This window comes from Argiope bruennichi, chromosome X1 (assembly GCF_947563725.1).
Source record: "Argiope bruennichi chromosome X1, qqArgBrue1.1, whole genome shotgun sequence".
In the NCBI taxonomy this organism is placed as follows: domain Eukaryota; kingdom Metazoa; phylum Arthropoda; class Arachnida; order Araneae; family Araneidae; genus Argiope; species Argiope bruennichi.
In genome coordinates, this window is record NC_079162.1 from 136,498,738 (window position 1) to 136,521,043 (window position 22,306).

Here is a 22,306-nt window from a genome sequence, read left to right on the forward strand (position 1 = left end):
ATTGCAGGTAAGGCTCCGTGGGACACCTTATATTTTAAGGAGCGAAATGAAGTATGCATGTACAATCTGAAATGACGAAGAGGTCTAAGCTCCAAGCAGCGAGAGGGTTCCAAAGGATCTTTTGCTATCGCCAACAAAGTGAATGCTGTCATCAGTAAAAGTGTGGAAGTCGTCCAACGCCGGATCAAAGATTGTTCACATAGATCTGTGGCCTATACCAGCTGTTGGATTGTAGTGGGACTGCTCGGGAATCAATCTTTGACAAGAGGAGCAATATTACGAATCAGAAATGTTGCTTCCCAGCACAGTTAGTTCATTCGTAAGATAGTCGTCTTACGATCAGCTCTATTGGATGCTAATTGGATATCGGATCAGTGACGCCCGGGCTCAGCGACAAAATGAATGATGCTAGAATCAACAAGAATACTGGCGATAGAGCCAATAGGAACTGAGATATGCTTGATTGTTCGAGACCCTTCGCTGCCCTTGTCCAAAAAATATAAAAGGCCCGCAGTACAACCTGAAGGTAGTCATCGAGAGCTTTAGAATCGCATAGCGAGTCAACAGCGAATTAGTTGGCTCAGTCCAGCAAAGCGCAAGCGTTGAATGGAGCTCAAGTGATTGGTGAACTGAGCGATGTGCCAGATTCTGGAGTTCATAAGAAGCAGCATTGAGTCGTGTGTGGAGTAGCCAGTCGTGTAGTTAGTGAGTCGGTAGTCGGTTATAGCTAAAGCGAGGAGACAGAGGAGAATCGCAGGCGTTTGGAGAGACCGTAGAGGATAGCTACGTAGATTTCCTCCTCCTGCTGAGTTCTGTCTAGCCGCTTTGTGTCCTGTGGTTATTGTTACTACCGATTACTACTTATGGCTGCTGTTTGTCCTAAGTCTGCTGCTGTGTATTGCTTTTGTAAGTCTCGGCTGTGTAATTGTCACCTGTGTATTCGTGTCGGCGTGTTAATAAATGTCGCTATTTGAAACTGAGGCCTGCTTGTTGTTTTACACCATACACCCATTACAAAGCGTACCCGTTGACTTTACGAAGTTAGTGGAATTAGTTCCGTAACAGTATATACAATACTGTGGATATTGATTGGGACAAACACAAAAATTTTCACATATGTTGTTAAATTAATATAGGTTCAGTTACACGCCTGTACAGCAATCTAGTAGCAAATATGTCCTTCTCTAGCTTTAATGAGATCATGTACACGTTTTGGCATGGATTCTATTAATTTATAACAAATTTTTGATGGTGGACTTTGGTGACTTTGTCAATCATATTTTCTCTTAGTTGAGCAGTCCAATTTACTCACACGTCTCTTAACAATGCTCCACAAATTTTTGATAAAATTTACACCTGCAGAATTATTAGGCAAACCATTAATTTCTTTTCTTGAAAATAATTATTTACCAGCTCGGAATTACAGTATGGAGCTGTACAGTATCTTGTCGAAAGACACCGACACAATCAGGGAATATTTACATCAGAAGCACAATTTTTTCTTGAAGCATTGATATGTATTTTTTTAGAGTTCACCATTCCTTCAACTAGTAATAAGCTGTCAGGTCCTCAAAAAGTAAAATAACCCCAAAACTTTGCTTCTGAGGGTGCTTAACTGTTTCATTAAGATGTTGTTTCCAGATGGGTTCTCCAGCACTTCGTCTGACAAATGTTGTTCGAATTCCTTACTCAAAAAAATGCGCTACGTCGCTGAATGGAACCTTATTCCAGTCTTGTGTAACCCAGGATTGATATTTCGTGTCCCAATACAAACGTTTTCTCTTCACTGCAAGTGTTAACAAGTACTTTTTGACTGCTGTTCTTGCCCTTCTCCCTGCTTCAATAAGCCTTCATCGCACTGTCAATGAATCAATGCTCACACCAGTAGCTAATAATTCTCTCTGAAGATCTGTACTTCTTTTGTGAGAATGCATTTTACTATTTCGTATCAGAAATTTGTCTGCCCGAGGTATTGTCTTACGTTTGCGTCCACATTTACTCTTTCGCTTTGGAGAAACTGTTCCAAACTTAATTTCAACTACTAAAACAATATTTCTAATAGTCATAGAAATATGCTGCCCAAGGGTAACATTTCTAGTCCTTTTCCTGGGAGTGATATCCATTTTTTTAATACAAGTTAGAATAAGATCCCAACATTTCTAAAAGCAACTGAAACACAATTCATGGTAAAATGCTCTACATGTGATGATTATGTGGTCAAACCAATTTAGACTAGTCAAGGTCAACCCTTTTTTGTAAGAAAATGCAGTTGAAAACCGGTTTGAAACCGGAAGAATTTTATAAAAAAAATGAAGTTTCACCCAATTAATTTGCACAGTACTGTATGCTAGAAATATACAGATACTTTTGGATTTACACAATTTTTTTAAAAATAAATATATTCGCTCATTTTTTTTAAAAAAAAATTCACAATGCAACATGTTGAACTCTTTGCCATGTATAAATAAGCCTGTCAGATAACAGCTTTTTAAAATATCATTATTTTCATAAAACCATCAGACATCATTTGCACAATGAAAAATAATATATATGGAAATTCTCAGAATCCAAGTACCTGAATAAGTATTAGGAATGCCAAATGCTCCAAGAATCAGAATTAAATTTGGGCAGACATTAACGCCATTTAGCGGATGTTTAAATGGGTTCTAAAACTGAAGGTCCCTTACATTCCAGGCATAACTACGGCTGGTAGGTAAGGGCCATTACAAATAAGCATTAATACAAATATGCAATTTAATTTAAAAAGTGAAGTATACCTATTTAGAGACATATCTCTTCGTAGGACTACACTTAAAGCAGAAGTAACAACCTGTACCATGTCAGAGGAGAGCAACTGATTACTGTGGATTGGAAATCCTAAGAGCAATAGATCCAAAGCACACCTTTGTACTAAGACGCTGTTATCTTGAAGAGACGCACACAATCCTTGAACCTTAGAATTAAAAAAAAAAAAAAAAACAATATTTGAATTCTTTTATTAAAGAAATAATATTAAATGTTACTTTTGTTTAACTTTTACGACTGGGTGCATTTAAAACATGGGAAGTTCACCACCATGTTATGATTTTCAAGTATACTACGAACCTATGAACAAATACAAAATTAAACAATTGCAACCAGCTCTACATAAACTACTTATAATATAAAATTTTTTAGAAAAGCGAAACGTTGGGATTTTCTTACAATATTTCATAAAAACATCTATACTCCTAAATATGTATTTTCGGGTGGGTTCCTGAATACATAAAATTGTCAAATTACATCATATCCTACAATTTTCCCTTTCTCTTTATTAATAACAGAATTTCTAACTTCTTGTAACTCCGATATGAATATTTCAGTTTCGAACTTTAATAAGAAGCAATCCGCTGAGTTGCATTCAATAACTGTTTGAATACAAGTAGTTTCCCAATAAATAGAAGAAATCTCATAATATAATTCTTTTAAATAATTCATTATTTTGCTTCATTTTTAAAACATTTATGAATGCTAATCAAATTAAAATCAATGGAAGGAGAAACAACTTTTGCAGATTACATGAAAATTGAAATATATGGTGGATAAATTTTTTAACTTGACAATAAGTCATTAATTTTTTTAAAAAAAGTTTGAGGTTATGTCATTTTACATTATCAAGAATATGTCAAGTGTATACAGATAGTGGCAAAAGAAGAAGCTATCAAGAAAACTGCAAACGACAAATAACACTACTTGAAACTGGTAAATTCAACTATATTATGTGTACACGTGACACTAAATCTTAACTCAAATGATCACTAAAATGATTAAGAGGTTCAGTCTGACACATATTGAAAAACTTGCAATGTTCACTATATGGAAATCCTTGAGACAACCAATTCTTACTGCATGCTGCTGTACTGAAAATTTACTGGAGCCAGATAATACAGTGATGAAACTCTCAATACCTGGAACGAAGCATAAACGAAAGGATAGCATGTTAAGAATATGATGCCAGCTACATAAATCCATAGACTGAATGTGCCAGGCTGAAACCGTGAAAAGTAATAAGAGGGATCAGTGACGGCCAAAGATGATTTCTCTAGGAAATTTTTTTAATTATATTTATTTTTAGAACATGTATAAAGTTTCTTCACTTTATCTAAGTAACAATATCTGCTGGGTGAACATTTGTATCCTTTCCAAATTTTCTGTTAACCAGATAGAAATGGAGCACATCTTCTGGTAATTGCATAACTATTTATAAGATAGGGCAGGATGACAAGACTAGAGCTCTCTGCATCAGAACCAAAGGGCTCAAAACTGAAGAATTAATTAGTTGCATTTAAGAGAAAAGTAAAGTTTGTTTTTAATCTCTTATTCCTCAGATTCCCAAAAATTAAAATTCCATTTAATTTCCAATTAAATGTGAAAGAACATATTAGTTACAATTCCTTTTATAACCTGAAGACAATTCAAGCTAGGTTTCCCGAAACAAAATAAAAAAAAATAATTCCACATTTACAAATATCTGATATTCAAACCCCCATTTATGGGAGGAAAAAAACGCTCGACTTTTCAATGACTTGCATTTCAGTGGAGCAGCGAGTATATTCGACAATAGTTAGATATACTTAGATAAGTAAAGATAATATATTGCTTAACTTTACAGGGTATCAAGTGTTCTGCATTTTCTAAGAAAATCATAATTCTTTTTATTTTAAAACATATGCAATTCATTTATGCGGTATAAATGTATAAAATATACAGTTTCTAATCACTTATTAATACAAGTATTATTGCCATGTGTGATTTTAGTGGCTAAAAAATCGTTATGTTTATAAGATACACTTTTTTTTTTTCTTCTTAAATCTAGAATTTAACCATTCTAAACATTCAGCAACTTATGAATGCTAATATTTTCTTTTTCCTTTCTTCTTGTGATGACCATATAATAAGTATATTTCAAAAGAATATTTAGAAGATGTCTTTAATGAAGTAGGTGAAATGATTTAAACGATTGCTATGATTTCATATTTTTTTAAATATTCTAGATATATTTAGCTGAGCATTTCATAAGATTCTTTCAGGCTTAATTTCAAACTAAAAGCCTCTGTAGCAATTAATTTGTTATAAATTATTGAAATATATAGTTTATAATTAATTAAGGGAAGTACAATTTTTGGAATTAAATTCACATTTGGCCAAAATGACATATAATGTTAAATAAATAATTCTAAATATTTGAAAAGTCATTCTGCCAAATCCTTCTTCAATAGATAAGTATAAAGGCCTTAATCTAGCTACTGAATGTTTTGCTACCTAAATTTGCCTATTGAATATATTGCAGCTAAGTTTGCTAGCTGCACAACATGCCAAATTTTTATTCCTTATCATCAAAATTTAGTTTGGATAATGCTACATTTTTTATGAACTCTGTTTCTTCCAATATTTTTAATGTATTTCTTGACTGATTGTTGCAGTTAATGATTTTAATGCACCAAAATGGACGATATTAGAAAACTGAAATTAATACAATTAATTATACAGCTAAAATAGCTGGGCAACAAAAGCGTATAGATTATATGAGTTCAAAATTTTTTATATAGCATTGATGTTTCATGGCAAATTCTGAAAAGTTTTAAAGGATATGCTGATTGCAATTTAAATTAATTCGTGTAAAACGGGAGGGGGTGCTGTTTTATTATTTACTCTGGGGCCATTTTATGTACGTATGAGTCTACCTGTAGACAACTACTAGCGTCAGAAGTTTCAGTTGGCTGTTGCCTGGTTTGAAACGAAATTCCAGTGAACTTTCTTGGCTGAAATGGTGACCAGGAAACCTAAATTTAATTTCCATAAAAAGTTTTTAGTATGATCTAGAAAATTCTGTCAGATGTTTTGTAGGAACCTCTAGAACACTCTTACAGACTTACTGAATCCGTTTCCGTACATCAGACCTTTATAAAGGCCACAGGATGAGTAACTCGCCACTAATTAAATATCCCAACGTCAGTGGTTTTTGATAGAATACATCATTCATACTTTCGGCATGTTATAATATAGATTCTGTGATAAGTATTCATTTACTAACATCAGGATGCTTTAAAATAAGATGAAAAATTATAAAAAAACTAAGCTTTTTTTTTTTTTGCGTAACATACCATAATCAAAGCGATAATAAAATAATTTTAAATATTAGATGATACACAGAGGCTCTTCCATTTTTTCCTTTCCTTTTTATTTTTTCCGACTAAGCCATTAACTCCTAAAAATTTTCACAACTTAATAGCAAGCGCTTTTTAAATAAATGATGTCAAGTATCTACATAAATTAAAATACAAGAACAACAAGAAAAGTCTTGATAAAAACATTGAATTTTACCAAAATAAAATGGTAATCAGTTTAATACACAAACTAATATTTAAAAGTATATGTATCCTAAATTTCTAAATTATTTTTCAAAAAACGCAACTCACCATGGTATCAATATCTGTTCCAACAATATACAGCTGATCTTCCAAACAAAGCCTTCTGTTGTAATGTGAAATGATAAAACTTACAGCAGGTAGTCTAATTGTTGGATTTGAAAGAATACACTTCCACATGCATCCATAAAAAAAGCTTTTTTCAACGTTTGCACAAACTGCTTGCAAAAGGTGATCAGTCCTAGAAAACATTAGCACAATTCATCAGTCATAATTATTTTGTTAAAACGAATTTTTATTTGTTCAGAAACAGAGACAATAAATTTTTTGAGATTTTTATTCAGACACTGTTAAAAAAATTGTTTGATATAATAAATGTAAATATGTATGCATTAACAATGGATATTATAATAAAAGATACTACAGCAATAAAAAAAAATTCATATTTCATATACATGAAAAAGGATGAAAAGTTTAATACAAAACTATTATGCAAGATATTTGCAAATACTTCAAAGAAAACTGATGGGAATGATAAGCAATATTTGCCGTAAAATCTAAACAGGGAAAAAAAATTTTATGTGGCCATATTAATTTTTCAGTAGGACCGGAGAGGGAGACAGCAGAAGTCCGGCATTCTTATTATTTCAGCACTAATTGACCTATATGACTTTTCCAACATGACATCTCAACACGGGATTAGATGTGGTGGATTAATCCCACTAGTCTTCGTGTGAATCTATTTCTATAGAAAGTTCAATCCATAATAAATAGGGCAACAATCCTTCCACCATAAGTGTTGGCTATGCAATCTACTAGGTGTAGAGTAAATTTTTGAGTATTCTCAGGAGGAAAATAATAATAGCCATACATAAATTATTTCAGCCTTCTTGCCCTCATGTTTTTAAAGATAAATATGAAAAAGTAAAATCTGCTTCCTATATTAGTATGAGCAAATTATGAGACAAAGTTGCATGACAAATACTGCTTATCCAGATAAAAACAATTGCTCCTCTTATTTTTTTATTTTTTGGAAAAAGATTATAAATACTATGTCAATGTTATATTAGCAATACTCCAGAAGAAGGAAATCTGAACTTTAAAGTTTTCATGCATATTAGAAAAGCAAATTTTAAATCTTGCAGCATGCATATAAAACCTATAGTATACATATTATTTATATATCAGGAAGATTTTAATATAATCAAATAAATTTTTTTTAAATGTAATATAAATTTTTATTTGCAATGTACAGTTGTCTACACAAATAGAAGAAACATTGAATTTGTGTGAATATGTATCTAAAATTTTTTGAGACTCCAACATTATTCAAATGCATAGAAGAAAAAGGTAAAAAATATGCATGATAAAAACTGGAATAAATATCACAAACCTTTCATAATACTCAGAACCTTCTTCTAAACCAGGCAAAACTCCAATTAAAAATCCATTTAATCCAGGCCTGAGTTTAATACCTAAAGGTACAAAATGGGTTTCATAGATGGTAAGAAGGGAAGGTCTCACATTCATAGCAGCATTTCCAAGCAAAGGGAAAAGACCTGCACTATAAATAAATAGCTCTTGACTTAATCGTTGAGGTCCAATGCATTTGAATATAATATCATAAGTTTCTAGAGCTTTTAAATGCACACCACTAGGCAAAGCTGGATGCATGCATTGTGCAAGTCTTTTACTTATGGTAATTCGTCTTGGAATTATAGAATATTTAACATTGCTAAGAAGAACCTGAAAAAGGAAAGCATTATATTAAGAATAGGTTAAATTGTCATTACAAAAAATACTGAATTAATAGTATTACTATTATATCAATGCACATTTATAATAATGGGATCAATTTAGCCTGAAGATTTATCAGAAATTGACAAAGAAGAATTTATCAGAAATGACATTCACATTTTAATTCAGCAGTAAAACACATAAGCATTTAGTTCAATTAAATATGCTTTCCTTCTGAAATGATTCAAGGGAATGGAATTTGTAATTACATCTAATAATGATTTTTCAATGGTTCAGAATTTAATGGCAGTAAAAAGTAACATAATATAAATGCAGGTAAAAGCTGTAAAACTATAAATGCAAGAACATAAAGTACTATTATAAATTGGTTCAAACACTGCTTTTAATAATTTATCATACAAAGTATATGAACTTATTATTAAACAGTAGACACACAAGATGATCTAGTAGGTAGTCATCATTTTTAGAACATCAAATACTTATATTTTTCAAATGAATTGAAAGACTAAAGGTAATAGGAATCATATTCTAATATATCAAGAATAAAATATTTATTAGAAAATACAAATCCTTTCAAATAAAAAAATTCAGTATGGGATTTCTGAACAAGTCACTTTTCTCAAGAAATATTTTCTATCTTTTTCACACAGAGAGATTCTTTACCCTGAATGCTCTTTAATCTTGGATAGCTAATTCAGCTTGTTTGATAGAAAATCATAATTTCCAAATTTCATTTCAATTTTAGTGATAAATTATACTTGTTTGGAATAAAAAATAAAAATTTGCAAAGGAAGGCCTACTTAAATATTACAAAACAATATGGATTATTAAAATTGATTCAAATAATTTCTGTTTGCTAGATTAAAATAAGCTTTGAAGCCACAAAAGTCATTTTGAGATAACTTCAAAATTATCAGCTGTATTTATATAACAAGGTGTAGAAAATATGCATCTTCATCACACTAGCAGGAGGCTACTTAACCTCAACAGATATAATGCATACCTATGAACATGGTGGAATTTTGCAAATGGCATAAAAGAATATTCACATTTACTTTCTACCAAAAGTTTATAAACCATTTTTAAATCAGAAATGCTTCCATAAATATGCTACATTTTTGTTTTCAATAAATTTGAATAATTTTCACTCTTTAAATAAATATGGGAAGAAAAGTTCTAACACTTTTTTTTAATTTTTAGGATGATTCCATTTTATTTTCCCATTCATTTTCCTAACATTCAAATATTAACTTTCATTTAAGATTTAAAAAAAAAAAAAAACAGATTATATTCTTTAGTTTTTCAATGATGAGGTAAAAGATTTGTTAGTTTATTGATACATAATCAAATTTGAAATTGTTTATATTTTTAATGATGAATATCTAACATAACCATATAAATACGAACACAAACTGTAATTGCCAAAAAACAATTTCATTTTACCTTGTTTAGTTTCCCTAGAGCTGAGATAAGGTCAGCCCACTCACTTGTATATTCAAAATTTTTTAAAGCTTTGTCAATGCTTGATATGTAAGAACGATATCGAGCATCTCCAAGCAATTCATATTCATCCAACGCAAGGCCAGCCATTTTTAGGAACTAAACCTATAAAAAAATTATTTCCTCGTTAATTTCTTCCAAAATGTAATCAAAATACAAGATTGGTAGTAGTTATACTAAGAGCCAAAAAAAAAAAAAGCAATATCAGTAAATTGTATAAAGTGATCAATATAAATGGAGAAGAAAAAATTATACACTAATAGTATAAAGCTTCAAGGAGATTTATAAATAATTGAATAATGCACCTATTTCTCACCTACCGAAATTACATTTTTTATCACAATTTGATAAAACAATATATATAATTGCATTGATTCAATCAAAATAAATTTAACTTCCTCAGTTCAGTTTATACTCAAATCTCAGGTATCCCAAAATCTATTTGCTTGTGTTGTTAGAACTAAAGCATGCATACACAAACATTTTTTAATGTAACCAAAGACTAATAAGAAAATGAATCATCTGATGATTATTGTAGACATAAGAATCTACCAATAACATGGTCTTAATTTAAAAAAGCAAATTTTACTGTAAAACAGTCCAGCAGATTTAAATTAACATGGGCATTATATGGCTTTTTAAGTCAATTTCCATCATCAGACATTGCTGATTGCAACTCGACTTGAGTAATTTATTTACATGTCTTGCTATACTGGATTGCTATTGTAAGAAGAAACTGCACTATGAGCAAATACTCTGAAGACATTTTTTTAATGTTGCCTCTGTTCTTAAGCACTCAGTAACAATGTCAAAATGCATGCATATTACATACTTTGTAACTGTATATATGGAAAATTATATCAATAAGCTTTCTATCACAATTGTAGCCAACTTAATGTCTTTTTTGCAAAGAATAATAATGACCATAAAAGGAAGTCAAACTATTTAAGAAATAAAAAATCATTTTTCTAAATTATTGAACATAATAAAAGAGAGAGAAACGTGAATAATTTTGGGAAAGTTTGATTTATATTGGTCTAAAATCAAAAATATTACTTTTTCAATCCATTTTCCCCTGCTTTTTTCAGAAATCTCACAGAATGTTTCAAAATAAGTGAATATAAGAAAGGACTTAAATATACAAAAATCTATTGAATTTAAATTGAATTAGAAAACTTAATTATTTTCTTATATACAATATGAAAGTCAAATTATTCAACAATTTTTTTATGTTTGTTCAGTCAGACAAATTTTTTAAAAGTTCAACCCACAGCTGATATTTTTAATTTTGAAGGATTCTTCAATGAAGTAACACAAATATGAATCTGTCGCTAAAAATGATATTTATAATGAAATAAGTGATTAAGAAAGATATTATATACTACAAGATATTCTGTATAGATAAATATTCTGTATACTACAGAACACAAAATGATAGGCTACTGCATTTGAAAGTTAGGAGGAACTCCTACTGTAAACAATTTTGTCACTTTTGATGGTTTTCCATCTGTCTCACCTAGCCCTGTAATATGTAGTAAGTATATGAAAAAGTTGAGAAAAGTACACTCCCACTGATTATAAGACAGCTCTACCATATGATTTACCATATTGTTAAACTTAATGATTTAAGATGAATAAAATTGCACAAATGACAAACTTAGCAGATTTTTTTTTTAATAAAATCGAAATATAAACATCGTTAAGGATTTTTTTAAAATTGCAATAACGGTCACTTATTGTGATTTTAAAAGGAATTGCATTAAAAGTAATATAATTGTAACAAAGTAATCCATAATATTTCAATATATTTAATGATAATTGCATTTTAATGAGCAGTAATAAAAATTTAGAAAAAGAAGAAATTTGTTCAAGAGATTTTTTAAAAAGATTTATTGTAATAAAGAATTCTGTATTCACCATTATACTTAGCTAAACTATTTGAAAGTCGAAAATTTATTCAAAATTTAGTAATATTTCACATTATAAGCAAATTAATCTATTAAAACTATTATTTATGTTGTTAAATATTACACTTATAATGCTACATTGTACAGTTAAAAATAAAGCAGTATATTAAACTTTGAAATAAAATTTTACAGTATATCTTTTTGCAGAAATTGTCCCATGAACTGCAGTTTAAAGAGAATGTACAACAGTATGTATATTTTTGACATTTTTTGAAGTTTTTGTCTTGACATATCAATGAAATTTTTTAACTTGGTATTAAAAACGAGGATGGGCGGAGATTCTTGGGGATAGGATGGAAACATAGTAAAATATTTCTGGACGATCTTTTAATTTTCCATACACATAGATTTTATGAAAGCTTTCTGGAGTAACATGACAGTTACTTTAAGAAAATCCAGTTCAGTCAAGTCTTGAACTGATGATCAATGCCTAAGTCAGCATACCCTTCTCCAAACTTCCATGCAACATTTTATGCTTGGAAAATAATAATAATGAACTCTTTCTAAACTAGTTTTACTTTATAAAGATGATACAAGATTATTCTTAAAATCAGCAGTTTGAAGCACCTGTTAAATTACTAATCAAAAATTAATATTTAATAATTCATAAAACTAAAAACAAACTAAAATATATAAATAAAATTTACTGAAAATAGAATTAGGACACATTTGGATAGCAATTCATAACACACAATTTTATGTACAAGAATGATAAGATTAATTCTGGAATAACAACAAAATAATTTTTGAAGCCTCTTCTAAATGAAAAATAGTTTTTTTCCTCTCATACACTGTTCATATATGTGAAGATACTGGCTAATGAAGTAGTAATTAATCGGAAACAAAGATATTTAGCTAAGCATGTTTATTTAGAAAATTTTAATGAAATATTTCAATTCAAGATGGTATTGCAAGTTAGATATGATAACAGTGTAAGGTAACAATATTTTCACAATTCTAAAATTAGTGTTAATGGAGGAAGCATAGATGAAAATCTATCTTTTTAAGTGGAAAACAGTCTTTTTACAACAAAACAACAACAAAAAAAAGCATTCAACTTTAAAAAGTAAGAACAATTGAGCTGTAAATGTAATTACAAATGATACTACATTTTTAAAAGATGAAAGCTTTTAATGTTATTTAGCTGTGATTCATTAAAGACCCAGAACATGACCATTAGATACACTTTTTAACTATAAATTGACATAAAATAAATATAAGTTTCATCTTTTCTATCAGCTCTAAAACAAATTCCCCAACTTTATTATAATTTATAAACAAAATAAAATAAAAGCTAATAAATTATTCCAAAATTTTAAATTTATGAATATTATTTCACATGTCTCTAAAACATATAAAGAGGTGGTAATTAAGCTGATTTTTAAAGGAGGAAAAACTGTCTTTACAGAAATAGTTAAAGACTTGGAAATTATTCTAATTTTAATAGAATATTTTTCAGAAAGAAACATATTTCAGAACTAATTAAAATGTTAAAGTAAAAATATTCCAATGAAAGGGAACAAAAAGAAATTTGAAATGCTTTGGCACTTGAAAATACTTACCAAAATCCATTACTTAAACGAGAATTATTTCAATGATTTTTTTTAAATTAAAAAAAATAGATTTAAAAAGAAAAGATACATTAGAAATTTTAAAACGAATTAAGCACAATGCTTCAACTTATTTAGCTGTAGCTAAAAGCAAGAATACTTTCCCTTGACTTTCTCAACTCTAACTATCAAATAAGAAAGCTATTCCTAATGTGTCAAAAATTTATATTGCCTTTTCCTACACAGACAAATATCTACTTTTCTGGTATTAAGATCAAATTTCATTATCTAAGTTATTGCATTTCTCTGCTAATATGTTCACATACTATTACTATGACATGTCACATCCCTGTTCCTAATGCATAGATTGCTCCTGATTAGTTTGAGAAGGATGCGAGTCGAAAGGAAAGATATAAAGCAACTATTTTTATCCTTCTACTTCTATGAATAGAAAATGGGAGAAGTATTTGAAAATTATACAAAATAAAATTTAGAAGGTTGGAATTGCTTTTAAACCAATCAAGGGAGTATAGCATATGAGTTCTAAAAATTTCAAGCAAAATTATTACTAAATTAACATTTCACGTTGTCTCTAACTTTAAATTGATTGTCATGCTGTAGATAGGCAAAAGTGACTATCAGTTCCAATCCTATAAATCATTAAGTACAGAATCAAGGGAATGATGAATACATAACTACATACAAATATGCACATGAGAAAATTTCACACTGCTTCAATATATTTTTTCGAATAATATGACATGTAAAATCAAATTACAAATCCTAAATAAAACATATATATTATATATATAAAGAAGGGTGAAGTATTTAAATGCATAATACTTATATAAACAGGGTTGTGGAGTAGAAACAACATTAATCCAAAGCAACTAATCAATTTCTTGAAGAAGAGATGGGGAAAAAAGCATACTTGAAAATGCATAAAAATTGTAAATTTCTGTAGCAAAAGATAATAGTGGAGTATATATATAATGATATTTTAAACGCTTAATTTCTATTTAATTAACTCCCAAGATTTTATCTTAATTTAACCCATAATAACTTCATTCTAAAATATTCTCTTATTTTGTGATCCAATTCCACTTTCTCTACTTAATTAATTCAAGAGTAGTTTTGTAAATTGCTGAATCAGCTAAAGGCCTAACTTTCCCACACTCCGTGTGAAGAGACAAAATACTGCTGACGAGACACATTCTTTTTTAAAAGATCCCCATGTTTCCCTTACCTCATTGATGCATGTAACGAAAATCCCTATCGAAATCTTAATAATATATTAGCACTGTAAAGAAATATTTTCCCTATCAAAATCTGAGGTTATATAAGACCAGAGATAAAATGTCCAAGAGCATTTTCCTCATCATTCCTTTTCTGTGTCGTTCTGTGTGCTCATCGCTTGTACATATGCCTGCTTCTTCAAAATGAAATAAAACGACGCTACGAAATCAAAAGTATCTTCACTGTCTTCAACTGCATTCTGCTTCACATAAAATAATGCTTACATATATATATATATATACACACAAGTAATCCAAAAAATAACCCTTATGAAATTTTAAAAAAAATTTCGGAATCAAACTAAAATATTAAAAACTAAAAAAGTAGAAAAAAGCACCATTGTATTTAGAGAGCGCAAATACAGCTACTACTAAAACATAGATGAATCCAGACTAATTAGTAATAAAAACCAAGTTAAAAGGGAAAAAATTGAATCAAAATTAAACCAAATAAAATAAGAATCTGGCCTGAAGACTTTCTCAAGGGTCGCCCTCAGGCAATGAATCCCTGCCTGAGGGTGACCCTTGGGCCCTGAAACTTGGTTTTTATTACTAATTAGTCTCTCTCTCTATATATATAAGTATATGTACTCAAGGAATTTTAAGCATGATTGCATTCATATACTTATGGATATACACAGAGAAAGACTACTATCAAAATTGGTTTTAAAAAATAACTAAGACAAAACTTTGCCTACCTAATTTGATTTTTTTTTTCCCCTTTTATTATCATGCTTACATGCATATGATTACAATGGTATAGTGAGGGTAAGCGACATCTAGATCATGACATTATTGTTCACCCTCTTATGAAACTTTTCTTTAAAAAGAGGCATCAAGTATTGATTGTTTTGGGGCATCTATACTCCACCCCACCCCTGGATCGTTATGCCACTGAATAGACAAATCAAAACTAACTTTTTCTTGGTGTAGTGGTCCAAAAATAGGACAAGAATCTTCAATTTTAGGGTAAAGGCCATGTGCCAAATATCATCCAAGTAGCTTATTCAGTTTTTGATTATTGAGCTCATACATATATTGATAACAGACATGTAGACCTTTCCACAATTATTAAAATATATTCATGGAGCCTGAGGCAGAATTTTTATATGCTTTATTAATTGCACCGTTGTTCTTATAATAACATAAAATAATGATTTGAAGCAATAAATATGAAACAGAAATTTCAATAATTAAAAAATATCTTTGGATTAACTGGAATCTATTCCTAAAACAATTTTGAAAAATATTAATTTCAACTATAAATCATGGTCACAGCTCAAAGAACAAAATATTATTTTAAAAAATGAGAAAGCAAATTTAAAATCTCTAATTTATTTGGTTCTAAAGCTTTATTATTTTATTACTGAAAATCAGTATTGAAAAAGTTCTACCATTCTTAAATCTTGCTTTGAATCTGTGTTTTCATTAAAAGATTAATATAAATATGTTACAATACAAGCAGTTTATGAGCTTATATCCTGGGTTAATTCAATTGAGTTTAATGAAAATTACCTATTATTGTAACAATAATCCTTCCTCTGTAGAAATTTCAGAAAATAATAATAATCTGTTTTTGCATGTTCTTCAAAATCTAATACACAGACATTCAACTACCATGACTTTCTAATGAATAAAGAAAATACCCAAGTAAACTTAATTAATCATAGTATACAAAATATACCCAGAAATAGGATGAATTTACTTTATTACAATGTGAGCAACAAAGAAATATAATAAAAGATCAACAGATAATTACGAAAGAACCTTTAAAAGGCACAATATTCCATGGAGTTACATAATAAAAATCCAATATAATTAGAATTAACACGAACATTTTTTCTCCTCTTGATTATTGAAAGATATCTATAAAAGCAAGGAGAAGATATGTTCTGTAATTACTATGTATTAACTGATCTATTTTTATAATAAAATAGTAGAGCTGATCAAAATATTTATTAAGAAATACATTACTTTCATTAAACAATTAAAACAAAAAACAGAACATGAAAAATGTTTATCAAAGTAAAAAGTTTAGTTCCTGCATTGTAGTTTATTATTTTGATTCTTACATTGTTTGGTTTTTATATCCTAGAATTGTTGAATGCTTTTTTAAAAAATTAATTCATTTCATTTTTTTTTTTTTAAATACACTTGCTTTCAATATTTAGCTGTCTATTTGTTATGATTCCTTGAGAGAAAATTCCCTAACTGTCAATTTTCATTTAAGTGATGTGGCAATAGAATACTTACAATTGTAAAAAATTAAGCGTCTTAACTTTATAAAAAGTATTTTGAACAACACATAAATGCATGTCTCAATTTTTATAATTTTAGTTATTATAATATTCAATTAGTAAATAAAAATCGTAGAATCTTGTCTTTTCTTTTAAATACAAATTTTCTTTAAATTTAAATACATACCAAAATTAACATCTTTATTAAGAAATACACATTAAAAATTAATAAAAATATTAATTATGGTTCAAATGAAGAGCACCTTTCACCATCATGCTTTTTGTAAATATGCACAATTTTGATTATTCTATAGTACATGAATTCTTTTTAAAACACTAAATAACTGAAGCAATTACACTCGTATCACTTCAATATTTTGAATATACGAACAGAAAACCTTTCCAAAAATCATTCTTTAAAACAATAATACAGATTTAAATTGCCTTAAATATAGTATTTGCAGTACTATGGCATTTTTTTTTTTTTTAAAGTTGAAACATATTTAGAAATGAAATGCATCTAATGACAGGAGAAAAAAAAAATACTATATCACTAATCAATAACATTGACATAGAATAGAATATACTAAAATGTGTTTCTATTTTAATAAAAATTCATATTTTATTCAATATATATGAACATGAACAAAAAATAATTTGTTTATTAAATTTAAAAAATAGATCTGAAATACTAGGAAAACTGAAAATTAAACATAGTCATTTACATAAAGAAGCACAATGAAAAGCACCTTTTAAACTATTATCACTATATATATGGTTAAATATCACAGAGAAATGCATTCAATGTATTGTTTATGTTTCAGAGAAATGCATTCAATGTATTGCTTATGTTTCAGAGAAATACTTATATGTATTGATGTAATGCAGAATGGAACATAAAAGCAAAAAAGAAATTTTTTGAATGGATATTTGTATTTGCATCTTTTTTTGGTTGCCTTTCACAAGCACACTTCAATAACACTCAATTATTTCCTTCTGGGAACAATGTTTTTACAGGTATTTATAAAAAAATATATACAAAATGATATTTTGAAAAGGTATTTCTACTATGAATGATCATATATAAATTAATAACAAATCTCATAATTGAATATATCACACATAATACTTGTTAAGAAGATATAATTTTGAAATAAATTTTAAATTTCTAATGCAGATATAATGTAAGCGAAATGACGGGAAAAAAGGAACAACTGTACAGAAGGAAGAAAAAAAAGATTCAAGAACTTTGAAAAAGATTTTATAAACAACGTAATAAAATCGCAAATGAACTATGAAGGAACAAGCAATAAAAATTATAAAACGAAATACTAAGATTGAGAGTACTGTAAGAATATTACTAAGATTGAAATTGGAAACAGAAGCTTATATCAAAAATTAAATTTCTCTCTTGAATGAAGTTACATGATTCATTAAGGTAATAAATTATTTTATAAAATTAAGTTCTTACATGGTTGTAAATTAAAATAATCATATTCTGAGATACTTACATAGAGAAAGAAATACTCATTTTATAAAATATGAGAAATGAATATTGAACTGCTTACTTAAAATTTAAAAATCTTTAGCATTGTTATAAAATTTAGTTAAAGCATTTTAAAAAGACTAACACCTGGGACAAGAACTCCAATCTGCTCTAGTCTGTTTGTCGTTTTGGTTTACATCACATGATGACAACAAGCAAGAAATCGGCACAGTTAAGAATGGATTACAGGTTTCATAATACTAATACTATCTGTTAGGCCTTTCATGACGCCACTAATTTTTCTTCAATTACGAAAGATGAAGTAAATTTTGTCTGTTGCACTATAAAATAATCGAAGAATAATGATTATTTCGTTCAAGATCATCATATAATATATTTGTCAGCTCACAGTTGATCGAAAGTCAACAAGTCTTAGAAAACTACAAAATAATTTTTTCAATGTTAATTCATTTTTGTTTTCCACAACATCAAATTTGAAATAGGGATGACGAATATTTTACGAGCGGTTATTACGTAACCAATATCAAAAAGTCACAAATACAAGTGATCAATATTTTTCAAAGAGGGGTGTGATTCAAATCTTTGATACGATCTTACTACAGATGCATAATCCACGATTTTTTGAATAACAAATAATATTGCTATTGTTATTTTTAAATATGCGTTCCAAATATCTGCTATTTCAATCATATTATTAATTAAAAGTTATTACTTAATATTAAATATAAAATTTATTAATTGTAATTAATACTTAATTTACTAATTTAATTAACGTGTGATTGAATTAATTTATCTGTTTCAGCTTACTTCTTAAATTTTATTTTTTTTCTCAAAACTATTTATTTAATTTATTTATTAGAGTGAACCATTTTCTGGAAAAGATGAGTTAAAAATATATTTCCTTTCTTTAAAATGTTTACTTTAGTCCTATATTCTACCAATAGATGGCGCCAGCAGTAAACAGAGTACATGTAATCAAAGTCAATCATGTCACGAGCAATGAAAAATGATCTGTATGGAATAGCGCATCATCAAATACGAATATCGGTCACTCCCGTAAAGTGGACCGGTGACTTCGCACTTTCCAGTGAAGCCTCGTACTTTCCGGCGAAATCACCGTTCCGATAAATTTCAGTGATATGCAATTCAATGATACGATACGATAATTCCAATAACCGGTCCGTTCACTTTTCAATCCAATCACAGATTTCTTTCGAGAGCTTCTATTGGACAGATCGTATCGATTCTTACTTTCCCGTAAAGTCACCGCTCCGGCAAATTTCAGTGATATCGTATCGATTATTACTTTCTATCGTGATCCAAAACCTGTAATAGAAATATCATCAGTAAGATCGTATCAAGGATTTGAATCACACCCCTCTTTGAAAAGTATTGATCACTTGTATTTGTGACTTTTTGATATTGGTTAAGTAATAACCGCTCTGAAAATATACGTCATCCCTAGATCTTACTGGTGATATTTCGTTTTACAGGTTTTGGATCACGATAGAAAGTAACAATCGATACGATCTGTCCAATGGAAGCTCTCGAGCATAACAAAAAACGAGAAATCTATGAACGGATTGAAAAGTGAACGGACCGGTTATTGGAATCATCGTATCACTGAATTGCATATCACTGAAATTTATCGGAGCGGTGACTTCACTGGAAAGTGTGAAGTCGCCGCTCCACTTCATGAGAGCAACCGGTCTTACTGGTATTCGTATGTGTTGATGCACTGTTCCATACAAATCGTTCTTAATTGCTTGTGATTTGAATTTGCATATATTCCATTTACTGCTGTCGCCATCTATTGGTAGAATATAGAACTAAAGTAAACAATTTAAATGAATGACATTTATATTTAATTCAAAATTTTTCAGAAAATGGTTTACTCCAATACAAAAATAAAATAAATAGTTTTGAAAAAAATCAAATTTAAGAAGTAAGCTGAAATAGATAAATTAATTCAATCACACGTTACTGAAGTTAGTAAATTAAGTATTAATTCCAATTAGTAAATTTTATATTTAATATTAAATAATAATTTTAAATTAATAATATGATTGAAATAACAGATATTTGGAACAAATATTTAAAAATAACAATAGCAAAATTATTTGTTATTCAAAAAATCGTGGATTATGCATCTCTAATTTGAAATGCTTCCGATAGAAAGGAAAGCATGGCAGAGTGAATAAAAGAAAGACCTTTCGTCGGTGAAAGACGCTTTAGAAGAAATTGAAGCAAACGGCGGGAGCCAAGTGAGAGAATAAGAGGCCGAGGATCGAATGGAAACCGTCGTCATTGAAAAGGAGCTTAGCGACCCGGAAGTCGAACCGAAATTCATTAAGGAGTAGGGATGACATATATTTCACGAGCGGTTATTACGTAACCAATAACATAAAGTCTATCGTGATGCAGGAAGTCGCTCACACCTCGCTTTCCAGAGATCAAGTGAAGGGTCGAAGTCAGGTGGGATATTAAGGAGAGCCCGCTTCATCCAGAAGCTATCTCCTATATTGGCGGAAAGTTGGAGTAAGTAGCCTTGCTTTTGGTAAATGCCAGGGACTTTCTGTGGTCCTTGGTTGTTGGTGGTGGAAGTTGAACTGGTGCTGCTCTGTGTAGCAAAGCAGTCCCCTGGTGAAGAGGGAGAGGAAGGTGGAACGCCGTTCAATAGGAACTCAGCTGCAGTGGGGAGGGTGCGTTGGGTTGCAATGAGGATCGGAGTGTGTAGCCGGCAAGAAATTGAGTGTACTACTTAGGATGATTTATTGTTCGTTCAGAGCCAATCAGCATGCGTTTACAAGGGATGGAGTTTGGTTTGGTTTGTCCGAGAGGAGGGAGATGATGTTTGGAAGAGGGAGATGATGAGATTTTAAAGTAACATTACATTTCTTGGTCTATTGATATGGGGTTGGGGGTTATATTTTTCAATAACTTTAATTGCATCGTTTTCATGTTTATCAAGTTTGTTGAAGAAGTTGGTTTCTATTTTCTTTATTGTTTGCCTGAAAGTGAGGTACATGAGAGCTTTGTAGATTTCAGAACTTTTATAGCCCAAGTAGCACCACATATTTGTCTAATAATTCTGTGTTGCTGCCTTTCTATTAATTTTAGATTGATTTTGGCTGCATGTTCCCAAACTTGGCATGGAGTGGTCAATATCAGACGCAAATAGGCTGTGTAAAAAAGCATTTTAGTGTCCCTGTGCATCTTTGAATTCCGAGAAATTAGGGGGAAGTACTTGAGCGATTGAGCTCGGAATTTATCCTTAACGTAATTAAAGTGTGCCCTCCAATTTAATTTCGTGTCCATTATGACACCTAGGTGTTCGGCTTCCTGGGACCACGGGATGTATTTTCCATTAACTTTTATTCTTTCAAAGTTTTTGTCTCTGGGAGCTTTGTGAAACAGAACTGCGATCGTTTTGTCTGCATTAATTTCAATTTTCCATCTGGTCATCCATTCTGTGATGCTATCCAGATGTCTGTCCAGAGCAATTTTGATGTATCTTGCGTTGTGGTTTTTGGCCAGAATTGCGGTGTCGTCTGCATATAAGCACAACATGATGTTAAATTGTTTTGGAATATCGTTGATGTAACAGGAGAACAGTACTGGTCCTAGTTTTGAGCCTTGTGGTACTCCTGCTTGTATGAGTTTAGTGTCTGAGAAATCGTTTTTCACCCTTACTCTAAAGCTTCGATCGTTAAGATAAGAAACAATGATTTTAGTTAGATATCCTGGAGTATTGTTTTTAATTAGCTTGTGAATTAAACTATTGATCCATACCCGAGCGAAAGCTTTCTGTATATCAAGGAAGACAGCTCCCGTTTTTTGTTTGTTTTGGAAACCTGAAGTGATGAATTCGGTGGCTCTGATGAGTTGATGTGAAGTGCATAAGCTTGGTCTGAAGCCAAATTGTACAGGACAAAGTATGTTGTTTTCTAAAAGGTGTTGGTTGAGTCTTTTTAAAATAATACTTTCAGCAATTTTGCTAAGAGAGGAAAGTAGTGAGATGGGTCTGTAACTGGAGGGATTTGTGGGATCCTTACCAGGTTTGTAAATGGGTACTATTGTGGCTG

At 29.9% G+C, this 22,306-nt stretch overlaps 1 protein-coding gene across 3 annotated transcripts in view; it reads right to left on the reverse strand.

The window, feature by feature from the left end:
* Positions 1–18,397, reverse strand: part of LOC129959090 (protein dopey-1-like) — a 213,554-nt gene extending 195,157 nt beyond the window's left edge. For 2 of the 3 annotated variants that reach the window (XM_056071899.1, XM_056071897.1), the window contains exons 1-5: positions 18,226–18,391; positions 9,609–9,770; positions 7,801–8,153; positions 6,459–6,648; positions 2,778–2,953 (exon numbers count right to left, since the gene is read on the reverse strand). In XM_056071899.1, the coding sequence (XP_055927874.1) occupies positions 2,778–2,953; positions 6,459–6,648; positions 7,801–8,153; positions 9,609–9,755 (866 nt within the window). In that variant the 5' untranslated portion in view covers positions 9,756–9,770; positions 18,226–18,391. Of the gene's footprint in view, positions 1–2,777; positions 2,954–6,458; positions 6,649–7,800; positions 8,154–9,608; positions 9,771–18,225 lie in introns of all 3 variants that reach the window. The other variant, XM_056071898.1, reaches the window with a different exon arrangement.
* Between the last annotated feature and the right edge of the window lie 3,909 nt (positions 18,398–22,306).